The 12,681-nt window shown below is 43.6% G+C and overlaps 1 protein-coding gene across 4 annotated transcripts in view; it reads left to right on the top strand.

The window, feature by feature from the left end:
• The window catches only part of LOC112236852 (AP-2 complex subunit mu), a 41,094-nt gene that overhangs the window by 16,732 nt on the left and 11,681 nt on the right, over positions 1-12,681 (top strand). For 2 of the 4 annotated variants that reach the window (XM_042300020.1, XM_042300022.1), the window contains exons 3-7: positions 7,804-7,981; positions 8,076-8,163; positions 9,689-9,771; positions 10,049-10,054; positions 10,876-11,011. In XM_042300020.1, coding sequence (XP_042155954.1) covers positions 7,804-7,981; positions 8,076-8,163; positions 9,689-9,771; positions 10,049-10,054; positions 10,876-11,011 — 491 coding nt within the window. The remainder of the gene's footprint in view (positions 1-7,803; positions 7,982-8,075; positions 8,164-9,688; positions 9,772-10,048; positions 10,055-10,875; positions 11,012-12,681) is intronic. The other 2 variants (XM_042300021.1, XM_042300023.1) reach the window with 1 other exon arrangement.

Genomic DNA, 12,681 nt, shown 5'->3' with positions numbered 1-12,681 from the left:
CCCGGCGTCAGGACAGCTGAATCAGGTGCACCCAACCGCATGAGACTAATAAATAAAAAAATAATTGTAACGCTAGGTTTTATCGTTGGCCATCGACTGAATGCTTTGGAGATCGACCGGTTGGTGACCACTGATCTACACTGATTGAAGTGGATTTAACAGGTGACATCAATACAGCTTTCACCCGGATTCACCTTTTCATTCTCAAGGAAAGAGCAGGTGTTCCTAATGTTTTGTACACTCAGTGTATTGCAGCAATTACCAACAAATACCGTACCCAAAAAATGACAGCAATCGGTTAATGTTATTTATTTACAACTGACTTTCATATAACTTAATAAGGAGCAAACAATTAAAAAGACAGATCTCACTTAATTTTGCCAACAAAAATGTCTCAACAGAATGAAACACAAGTGCATATTTAAAAGCTGGTTTAGATTAATAAATAGGCTTACAATAATAATAATGAAAATAAATGCCCACTACAATATTGTCCACTACATTCCTCTTAGGCTATAGGCATACCCACCCCCCTCTGTCTTTTGTTTTTGCTCAATGAAAAAGGCCAGGGCTTCTCTCTCTCTCTCTCTCTCTCTCTCTCTCTCTCTCTCTCTCTCTCTCTCTCTCTCTCTCTCTCTCTCTCTCTCTCTCTCTCTCTCTCTCTCTCTCTCTCTCTCTCTCTCACAGCATGCACGTAAGACAGCGCATAAGGAGTGAGAGAATGGTGCTTAATTAAGCATGACATCGGGATGCCTGCTACAATTTTATTTCATAGCTTTTCTTTGTTTTGCCGGTGTTAGGTTCTAAATATCAGAGTAAGAACTCAACGGACATTATGAAAGCTTTAACCAAGTTTATCCATCCCAAAGGATCGAACAGTTGAACAGACAAAGACATATTCACACAAGCACTGATATTGAATCCTTTCTCCTATGCTGAGTCTCCTGCACATCTGAACAGCCAATGCATCTCTGTTGCTAGACAGAACCTTAGTGATATCTGTTCTTCCTCACTTCATCTGACCTCTGCCCAAACGGCTCACTCCTCCAACTCACGGCTGTCATGGTGACTGGTACCAGACTTTCTCTTCTCCCAGAGGATCCCTCCCATATGATCCCTGATGGCGAACAATAACATATGCTGACATCATGTAAACGTTATACATTACCCTTTCTCCCTCAGTGACATGAAGAAGTATATTTAAATTCTCAGAACCCAACACCGGCTAATGGAAACACTGGTGTGCTTGCACCTGCCTTTCGTGTATCTCTCCCTAACCCTCTGCCCTGATTCCCATTTTCATTATCCATCTCCTTTCCCTCTTCTGTTCCTCCTCATCTTTTCTGTTTCTCTCCACTCTTTTTGCTGGTACCATTTCTCTCCATGTCCATCGTCTTGTCCATTTGGCTACCGTAGGAATAGGTAAGATGATATGCTTGCTTGGCAACTGATCATGTCCTGACTGCAAGTGTCTTGCCGGGCCTGCCAGCTGCAGTGACAACCCCCTATTAAAGCCAGGTTTCTTTTTCTCCGGATGTAGGCTACATTCCCATTTACCGGTTCTTCCGTGCATCTCATGGTCCTTTTTCACTCTCCCCCTCTTTCACGTTCAATCATCTCATATCTTTACTTGCCTAATAGTTACAGTGGGGAGAACAAGTATTTGATACACTGCCAATTTTGCAGGTTTTCCTACTTACAAAGCATGTAGAGGTCTGTAATTTGTATCATAGGTACACTTCAACTGTGAGAGACGGAATCTAAAACAAAAATCCAGAAATCAGTGTATGATTTTTAACCTCTTGCGTCTACCTGAGACGCAGACGTCCCATTTAGGCATCTGGAAATGCAAATGCGCTACGCCAAATGCTAATAGCACTCGTTAAAACTCAAACGTTCATCAAAACACACATGCAGGGCATTGAATTAAAGCTACACTCGTTGTGAATCTAGCCAACAAGTCAGATTATTAAAATGCTTTTCGGCGAAAGCATGAGAAGCATGAGAAGCTATTATCTGATAGCATGCAACACCCCGAAATACCTGAAGGCGACGTAAACAAAAGAATTAGCGTAGCCGGCGCTACACAAATAGCAGAAATAAAATATAAAACTTTCATTACCTTGGACGAGCTTCTTTGTTGGCACTCCTATATGTCCCATAAACATCACTATTGGGTCTTTTTTTTCCGATTAAATCGGTCCATATATACCCAAAATATCCATCTATGGAAACTGTGTGATTCAGAAAAAAACACTGTTTCGAAACGCTGTCATTTTTTTAAATTAAAAAAGTTGACGATAAACTTTCACAAAACACTTCGAAATACTTTTGTAATCCAACTTTAGGTATTAGTAAACGTTAATAATCTATCAAATTGATCACGAGGCGATGTGTATTCAATAGCTCCACGTCTTCAAATCATCTTCCGAAAACTCACTTCCAAAACTTCCTGTTAGAGACCGGATGGAAAGTGGTCTTTCTTCCTCGCTTGACCAAGAAACAACGAGAAGGCAATTGACAAGAGTGGTGACATCGTGTGGAAGCTGTAGGACTTGCAATCTCGGCCCCATTTAATTTCGTGCCCCTTGGACAATACATGCAAGTGGCGCATGGATATTTTTTTCAGTTTTCAGTGATCAGTTTTTCTTGCGCTTTTCGATGAAACAGACGCTCTGTTATAGTCACAGCCGTGATTTAACCAGTTTTAGAAACGTGAGTGTTTTCTATCCACACATACTAATCATATGCATATACTATATTCCTGGCATGAGTAGCAGGACGCCGAAATGTTGCGCGATTTTTAACAGAATGTTCGAAAAAGTAGGGGGTAGGATCAACAGGTTTTAAGTAATTAATTTGCATTTTATCGCATGACATAAGTACATCAGAAAAGCAGAACTTAACATTTGGTACAGAAACCTTTGTTTGCAATTACAGAGATCATACGTTTCCTGTAGTTCTTGACCAGGTTTGCACACACTGCAGCAGGGATTTTGGCCCACTCCGCCATACAGACCTTCTCCAGATCCTTCAGGTTTCGGGGCTGTCGCTGGGCAATACGGACTTTCAGCTCCCTCAAGATTTTCTATTGGGTTCAGGTCTGGAGACTGGCTAGGCCACTCCAGGAACTTGAGATGCTTCTTATGGAGCCACTCCTTAGTTGCCCTGGCTGTGTGTTGTGGATCGTTGTCATGCTGGAAGACCCAGCCACGACCCATCTTCAATGCTTTTACTGAGGGAAGGAGGTTGTTGGCCAAGATCTCGCGATACATGGCCCCATCCATCCTCCCCTCAATACGTTGCAGTTGTCCTATCCCCTTTGCAGAAAAGCATCCCCAAAGAATGATGTTTCCACCTCAATGCTTCACAGTTGGGATGGTGTTCTTTGGGTTGTACTCATCCTTCTTCTTCCTCCAAACACGGCGAGTGGAGTTTAGACCAAAAAGCTCTATTTTTGTCTCATCAGACCACATGACCTTCTCCCATTCCTCTGGATCATCCAGATGGTCATTGGCAAACTTCAGATGGGGGGACATTACGTGCGCTGCAGGATTTTAATCCATGGTGGCGTAGTGTGTTACTAATGGTTTTCTTTGAGACTGTGGTCCCAGCTCTCTTCAGGTCAAATCAAATCAAATTTTATTTGTCACATACACATGGTTAGCAGATGTTAATGCGAGTGTAGCGAAATGCTTGTGCTTCTAGTTCCGACAATGCAGTAATAACCAACAAGTAATTTAGCAAACAATTCCAAAACTACTACCTTATGTAAGGGGATAAAGAATATGTACATAAAGATATATGAATGAGTGATGGTACAGAGCGGCATAGGCAAGATACAGTAGATGGTATTGAGTGCAGTATATACATATGAGATGAGTATGTAAACAAAGTGGCATAGTTAAAGTGGCTAGTGATACATGTATTACATAAAGATGCAGTAGATGATATAGAGTACAGTATATACGTATACATATGAGATGAATAATGTAGGGTATGTAAACATTATATTAGGTAGCATTGTTTAAAGTGGCTAGTGATATATTTTACATTTCCCATCAATTCCCATTATTAAAGTGGCTGGAGTTGAGTCAGTGTGTTGGCAGCAGCCACTCAATGTTAGTGGTGGCTGTTTAACAGTCTGATGGCCTTGAGATAGAAGCTGTTTTTCAGTCTCTCGGTCCCAGCTTTGATGCACCTGTACTGACCTCGCCTTCTGGATGATAGCGGGGTGAACAGGCAGTGGCTCGGGTGGTTGTTGTCCTTGATGATCTTTATGGCCTTCCTGTGACATCGGGTGGTGTAGGTGTCCTGGTTGGCAGGTAGTTTGCCCCCGGGGATGCATTGTGCAGACCTCACTACCCTCTGGAGAGCCTTAAGGTTGTGGGCGGAGCAGTTGCCGTACCCGGCGGTGATACAGCCCGACAGGATGCTCTCGATTGTGCATCTGTAGAAGTTTGAGTGCTTTTGGTGACAAGCCAAATTTCTTCAGCCTCCTGAGGTTGAAGAGGCGCTGTTGCGCCTTCTTCACGATGCTGTCTGTGTGGGTGGACCAATTCAGTTTGTCTGTGATGTGTACGCCGAGGAACTTAAGACTTACTACCCTCTCCACTACTGTTCCATCGATGTGGATAGGGGGATGTTCCCTCTGCTGTTTCCTGAAGTCCACAATCATCTCCCGTTGAGTTAGGTTATTTTCCTGACACCACACTCCGAGGGCCCTCACCTCCTCCCTGTAGGCCGTCTCGTCGTTGTTGGTAATGAAGCCTACCACTGTTGTGTCGTCCTTAAACTTGATGATTTGAGTTAGAGGCATGCGTGGCCACGCAGTCGTGGGTGAACAGGGAGTACAGGAGAGGGCTCAGAACGCAGCCTTGTGGGGCCCCAGTGTTGAGGATCAGCGGGGTGGAGATGTTGTTGCCTACCCTCACCACCTGTGGGCGGCCCGTCAGGAAGTCCAGTACCCAGTTGCACAGGGCGGGGTCTAGACCCAGGGTCTCGAGCTTGATGATGAGCTTGGAGGGCACTATGGTGTTAAATGCCGAGCTGTAGTCGATGAACAGCATTCTTACATAGGTATTCCTCTTGTCCAGATGGGTTAGGGCAGTGTGGTTGAGATTGCATCGTCTGTGGACCTATTTGGGCGGTAAGCAAATTGGAGTGGGTCTAGGGTGTCAGGTAAGGTGGAGGTGATATGGTCCTTGACTAGTCTCTCAAAGCACTTCATGATGACGGATGTGAGTGCTACGGGGCGGTAGTCGTTTAGCTCAGTTACCTTAGCTTTCTTGGGAACAGGAACAATGGTGGCCCTCTTGAAGCATGTGGGAACAACAGACTGGGATAGGGATTGATTGAATATGTCCGTAAACACACCAGCCAGCTGGTCTGCGCATGCTCTGAGGGCGCGGCTGGGGATGCCGTCTGGGCCTGCAGCCTTGCGAGGGTTGACACGTTTAAATGTTTTCCTCACGTCGGCTGCAGTGAAGGCGAGTCCGCATGTTTTGGTTGCGGGCCGTGTCAGTGGCACTGTATTGTCCTCAAAGCGGGCAAAAAAGTTACTTAGTCTGCCTGGGAGCAAGACATCCTGGTCCGTGACGGGGCTGGTTTTCTTTTTGTAATCCGTGATTGACTGTAGACCCTGCCACATACCTCTTGTGTCTGAGCCGTTGAATTGAGATTCTACTTTGTCTCTATACTGACGCTTAGCTAGTTTGATTGCCTTGCGGAGGGAATAGTTACACTGTTTGTATTCGGTCATGTTTCCGGTCACCTTGCCCTGATTAAAAGCAGTGGTTCGCACTTTCAGTTTCACGCGAATGCTGCCATCAATCCACGGTTTCTGATTTGGGAATGTTTTAATCGTTGCTATGGGAACGACATCTTCAACGCACGTTCTAATGAACTCGCTCACCTAATCATCAGCGTATTCGTCAATGTTGTTGTCTGACGCAATACGAAACATTTCCCAGTCCACGTGATGGAAGCAGTCTTGGAGTGTGGAATCCGATTGGTTGGACCAGCGTTGAACAGACCTCAACGCGAGAGCTTCTTATTTTAGTTTCTGTCTGTAGACGGGGATCAACAAAATGGAGTCGTGGTCAGCTTTTCCGAAAGGAGAGCGGGGCAGGGCCTTATATGCGTCGCGGAAGTTAGAATAGCAATGATCTAAGGTTTTTCCATCCCTGGTTGTGCAATCGATATGCTGATACAATTTAGGGAGTCTTGTTTTCAGATTAGCCTTGTTAAAATCCCCAGCTACAATGAATGCAGCCTCCGGATATATGGATTCCAGTTTGCAAAGAGTCAAATAAAGTTCGTTCAGAGCCATCGATTTGTCTGCTTGGGAGGGAATATATACGGCTGTGATTATAATCGAAGAGAATTCCCTTGGTAGATAATGCGGTCGACATTTGATTGTGAGGAATTCTAAATCAGGTGAACAGAAGGACTTGAGTTCCTGTATGTTGTTGTGGCCACACCACGTCTCGTTAACCATGAAGCATACGCCCCCGCCCCTCTTATTACCAGAAAGATGTTTGTTTATGTCGGCGCGATTCGTGGAGAAACCAGCTGGCTGCACCGACTCCGATAGCGTCTCTCCAGTGAGCCATGTTTCCGTGAAGCAAAGAACGTTAGTCTCTGATGTCCCTCTGGAATGCTACTCTTGCTCGGATTTCATCAACCTTGTTGTCAAGAGACTGGACATTGGTGAGAAGAATGCTAGGGAGTGGTGCACGATGTGCCCGTCTCCGGAGTCTGACCAGAAGACCGCTTCGTTTCCCCCTTTTACGAAGTCGTTTTTTTGGGTCGCCCGCTGGGATCCATTCCGTTGTCCTGGGTGAAAGGCAGAACACAGGATCCGCTTCGCGAAAGTCATATTCTTCATCGTACTGATGGTGAGTTGACGCTGCTCTTACAGTCAAGAAGAACTACTGAATATATGTAATGAAACCTAAGATGACTTGGGATACCAATGTAAGAAATAACACGTAAAAAAAACAAAAAACTGCATAGTTTCCCAGGAACGCGAAGCGAGGCGGCCATCTCTGTCGGTCATTGACCAGGTCCTGCCGTGTTCTGTGCTGATCCCTCACCTTCCTCATGATCATTGATGCCCCACGAGGTGAGATCTTGCATGGAGCCCCAGACCGAGGGTGATAGACCGTCATCTTGAACTTCTTCCATTTTCGAATAATTGCGCCAACAGTTGTTGCCTTCTCACCAAGCTGCTTGCCTATTGTCCTGTAGCCCATCCCAGCCTTGTGCAGGTCTACAATTTTAGCCCTGATGTCCTTACACAGCTCTCTGGTCTTGGCCATTGTGGAGAGGTTGGAGTCTGTTTGATTGAGTGTGTGGACAGGTGTGGACAGGTAACGAGTTCAAACAGGTGCAGTTAATACAGGTAATGAGTGGAGAACAGGAGGGCTTCTTAAAGAAAAACTAACAGGTCTGTGAGAGCTGGAATTCTTACTGGTTGGTAGGTGATCAAATACTTATGTATTTATTTACTTACTTATGCAATTTATTTACTTAAAAATCATACAATGTGATTTTCTGGATTTTTGTTTTAGATTCCGTCTCTCACAGTTGAAGTGTACCTATGATAAAAATTACAGACCTTTACATGCTTTGTAAGTAGGAAAAACTGCCGATTTTGCAGGTTATCAAATACTTGTTCTCCCCACTGTAAATGTCTCTAACACTTTGTTCCTCTTCCGTGTGTTTGCTTGCTGCTCAAGGTCTAGCTTTTTAATGTCTCTAACAACCCCCTCCCTTTCTTTTCTGTATTTGTGTATCCAGGCGCAACGCGGTGGATGCGTTCCGCGTGAACGTGATCCATGCACGGCAGCAGGTGCGCTCGCCAGTCACCAACATCGCCCGCACCAGTTTCTTCCACGTCAAGCGCTCCAACATCTGGCTGGCGGCGGTCACCAAGCAGAATGTCAACGCCGCCATGGTGTTCGAGTTCCTCTACAAGGTATATTTATTCGTGTTGTATGTATTGGCTGGCGCAATAGAATGTTCTTCCTTGGGGATTAATAAATAACTGTATTATTTTATCTCATCTTAAGATGTGCGACGTCATGACAGCCTACTTCGGCAAGATCAGCGAGGAGAACATCAAGAACAACTTTGTGCTGATCTACGAGCTGCTGGACGGTAAAGGAAGCCTTTTCTTTTGCCTCTCCTTTTAGGATATCGTCTGGAAAGAGTCGTCTTGAAAGAGCAGAGCTGATGTGTCAATCATCGTGTGTGTGTGTGTGTGTGTGTGTGTGTGTGTGTGTGTGTGTGTGTGTGTGTGTGTGTTAGGGATGGGCATTTGAATTGATTGCCGTATTCAAATAATATATTTTTTAAAATGTGGATATCCCGATAATTGAAATGCATGTTTTAAATATGATATATATATATATACAGTGGGGCAAAAAAGTATTTAGTCAGCCACCAATTGTGCAAGTTCTCCCACTTAAAAATATGAGAGACACCTGTAATTTTCATCATAGGTACACTTCAACTACGACAGACAAAATTAGGGAAAAAATTCCAGAAAATCACATTGTAGGATTTTTAATGAATTTATTTGCAAATTATGGTGGAAAATAAGTATTTGGTCACCTACAAACAAGCAAGATTTCTGGCTCTCAGAGACCTGTAATTTCTTCTTTAAGAGGCTCCTCTGTCCTCCACTCGTTACCTGTATTAATGGCACCTGTTTGAACTTGTTATCAGTATAAAAGACACCTGTCCACAACCTCAAAAAGTCACACTCCAAACTCATTTATTTTCATTGGGGAAAAAAAGGCTTTTTTCCCCCAAAAAGTAATCGAATACTAAAATCCGTTCAGATATTAGAATAGTTTAATAACTGTGCCCATCCCTAGTGTGTGTGCTCTCATTTGCAGCATGTTATTTCCCCAATCGTTTTACAACAACCTAATAAACTTTACAGGAATTCCACACAATCGTCATGCCACATCTTGAAGTGATTCTCTCGTGCTGCGGTCAGCCTTTCTGCTGTGCTGTTGTTTTTTTAGGTTTAGATTTTTGTGACTTTTAAGCAAGAAAATCTCAACCTAAAGAAAATATAGCGCCGGCAGATGTCGAGGTGTGCTGTGTGACGGTGACAGACATTGCAGACTTGCTAATATCCACTCAAGATATTGGTGATATTATTATGATTGCTTTTCTTTTCAAAAATGACTTTATTTTTTTTTTTAAATAAATGTTTATACAGATAGTGACAGAATTATAGTGGTGAAAGGTGGAGAGGTTGTGTCTAAGGCAGTTGGCCAGATTTAAAACCTATGCCCTGCCTGTGCATGTGTGCCAGAAGCTGCGGCATTACCTCTAGACCAGCCAGGCCACATATTCATTTTCTTTAGGTGAATAGCAATATACAGAAAATGCAGGCAGTGGAAATGTTTTAAAAACATACAAGTACAACTTTCTTCTGATCTATGATGTTTGGGAAAGACAATATTGTTTTTTTACTTCATGAGAGTAACGGTTGGAAACAACCCCTCCCCTGCAACCATTTCCCAGATCGTCACTCATGTTCAACACGGTCTCTGAATTTACCTGGTCAAATAAGGGTTACATAAAATAAGATGGTGTTTCTTTGTGAGCCCATCTGGTGAGCTCATAGCAGAAGTGTGTGGTCTCACGGTCCCCTTGTCCCTTGTAGAGATCCTGGACTTTGGCTACCCCCAGAACTCGGAGACTGGCGCACTGAAGACCTTCATCACTCAAACGGGCATCAAGAGCCAGGTGGGCACCATGATCATTATTTTAAGTTCTCTCATCCAGTTTGGACTGTGTGGTAGTCACACTATAGTATACCTTTTCAGCTGTTGATGTTGGGTATGAGGGATGGCTTCGATCAGAGGTGATGACAGTGATGAATTCGATGTAGACTTGTGTAATGTATTTTTCTCTTGCTGGCTCGCTTTCTGTGTGTGTCTCTGTCTCTCTGTCTCTCGGTGTCTGTCTCTCTGTCTTTGTGCTACGTGGCTGCCGTTTATCCCTTGGTCATTTCATTCTCCAGCACCATGTGAGTACTCTCCCTTTTGATTGGTTGTTTAAAGGCAGACTCGGCTGTTTAACAACTTGCACAGAGGGGTGACTGTCTCCTTACGGATATATGACCAACATATTGCAGAGTCCAACTTTACAGATTGAGTTGTCGTTAGAATTACCCAGGTGAAAAGTGTTAACAGGCATAACAATCTGGCATGGGGCGACAGGTAGCCTAATGGTTAGATCGCTGGGCCAGTAACCGAAAGGTTGCTGGATTGAATCCCCAAGCTGACACGGTGAACATTTGTCGTTCTGCCCCTGAAGAAGGCCGATAACCCACCGTTCCCCGGTAGGCCATCATTGTAAATAAGAATTTGTTCTTAACTGACTTGCCTGGTTAAATAAATAAATAAATGACATTCTCATTTTCTCTCTCCCCGATCTCTGTCCCTACTTTTCTTCCTCACTGTCCTTTTACCCTCTTCTCTTTTTCTCCATCACTCCTCTCTCTTTCCTCCTCCTTGTCCTCTCTGTAAATCCTTCCTCTCTCTTTCCTCCTCCTTGTCCTCTCTGTCATCCCTTTTCTCTACTCCTCCCTGTCCTTTCCCTCTGTCCATCCCTCTTCTCTCTTTCCTCCTCGTCCTCTCTGTCAATCCTTCCTCTCTCTTTCCTCCTCCTTGTCCTCTCTGTCATCCCTTTTCTCTACTCCTCCCTGTCCTTTTCCTTTCTGTCCATCCCTCCTTTTTGACCCTCTTTCCTTGTCTTTTTCCTCTCTTTATCAACCACTTGTTTCTCTTTCCTCCCTGTCCTTTTCCTCTGTCTATCCCTCCCTTTTCTCAATCTCTCTGTCTCCAGTCCAAGGAGGAGCAGTCTCAGATCACCAGTCAGGTGACTGGGCAGATCGGCTGGCGTCGCGAGGGCATCAAGTACCGTCGCAACGAGCTCTTCCTGGATGTGCTGGAGAGCGTCAACCTGCTGATGTCCCCACAAGGTAAAACCGATGTGTGTGTTTTGCAGCAAGGACTTTGTAACACTGCTGTACTGAAACAAATCAACAAAGACAAACGTACACTGGACTCGGGTCTTGGGCCTTGCTTGAATTAATACATTCTATTGGACATGTTTAAAATGCATATAGAGGTGACTAATTCATGTGAGGACAACAAAAACAATGAAGTCTTCCAACTTATTTCCATATTGGTCCTCGTTATCACGTGGGCAGCAAGAATGGACCGTTTGGGCAAGACTGGCTGTGCATTAAGCACTTCAAAGGCACTTCACATTCGATACTTTTGGAAAATACATACAACACAGTGATCTACAAAACATACTTTTTTTTAGTTCTGGCTCTGTATGTTAGCACTTTGGATATGAAATGGAATAATGACAGACTGGTTGAAGTGCAGACTGTCAGCATTAATTGTAGTGTATTTTCATCCATATCAGGTAAACCGTTTAAATTACAATATAAAAAATAAAAAAATAAAACACTTTTTTTAAAACTTTTTTTTTTTTACATAGGTCCCGTTTTTAGGTGACCAAACGTATTTGGACAAATTCACTTAAGTGTATTAAAGTAGTCAAGTATAGTTTTGGCCCATATTCCTAGCATGTAATGATTATATCAAGCTTGTAACTCTACAAACTGTTGTCTGCATTTGCTGTTTGTTTTGGTTGTTTCAGATTATTTTGTGCCCAATAGAAATTAATGATAAATAATGTACAGTTGAAGTCGGAAGTTTACATACACCTTAACCAAATACATTTAAACTCAGTTTTTCACAATTCCTGACATTTAATCCCAGTAAAAATTCCCTGTCTTAGGTCAGTTAGGATCACCACTTTATTTTAAGAATGTGAAATGTCAGAATAATAGTAGAGTGATTTATTTCCGCTTTCATTTCTTACATCACATTCCCAGTGGGTCAGAAGTTTACATGCACTCAATTAGTATTTGGAGGCATTGCCTTTAAATTGTTTAACTTGGGTCAAACGTTTTGGGTAGCCTTCCACAAGCTTCCCACAATAAGTTGGGCGAATTTTGGCCCATTCCTCCTGACAGAGCTGATGTAACTGAGTCAGGTTTGTAGGCCTCCTTGCTCGCACACACTTTTTCATTTCTGCCCACAAATTTTCTAAATTTTCTAAGGGATTGAGGTCAGGGCTTTGTGATGGCCACTCCAATAACTTTGGAAGTATGCTTGGGATCATTGTCCATTTGGAAGACCCATTTGCGACCCAGATTTAACTTCCTGACTGATGTCTTGAGATGTTGCTTCAATATATCCACATATTTTTTCTTTCTCATGATGCCATCTATTTTGTGAAGTGCACCAGTCCCTCCTGCAGCAAAGCGCCCCCACAACATGATGCTGCCACCCCCGTGCTTCATGGTTGGGACGGTGTTCTTCAGCTTGCAAGCCTCCCCCTTTTTCCTCCAAACATAACGATGATCATTATGGCCAAACAGTTCTATTTTTGTTTCATCAAACCAGAGGACATTTCTCCAAAAAGTAAGATCTTTGTCCCCATGTGCAGTTGCAAACCGTAGTCTGGCTTTTTTATGGCTGTCCTGTAGCAGTGGCTTCTTTCTTGCTGAGCGGCCTTTCAGGTTATGTCAATATAGGACTCGTTTTACTGTGGATATAGATACTTTTGTAC

Source organism: Oncorhynchus tshawytscha, linkage group LG17 (assembly GCF_018296145.1).
Source record: "Oncorhynchus tshawytscha isolate Ot180627B linkage group LG17, Otsh_v2.0, whole genome shotgun sequence".
Lineage (NCBI taxonomy): Eukaryota > Metazoa > Chordata > Actinopteri > Salmoniformes > Salmonidae > Oncorhynchus > Oncorhynchus tshawytscha.
This window is presented reverse-complemented; position numbering and strand designations above follow the sequence as displayed.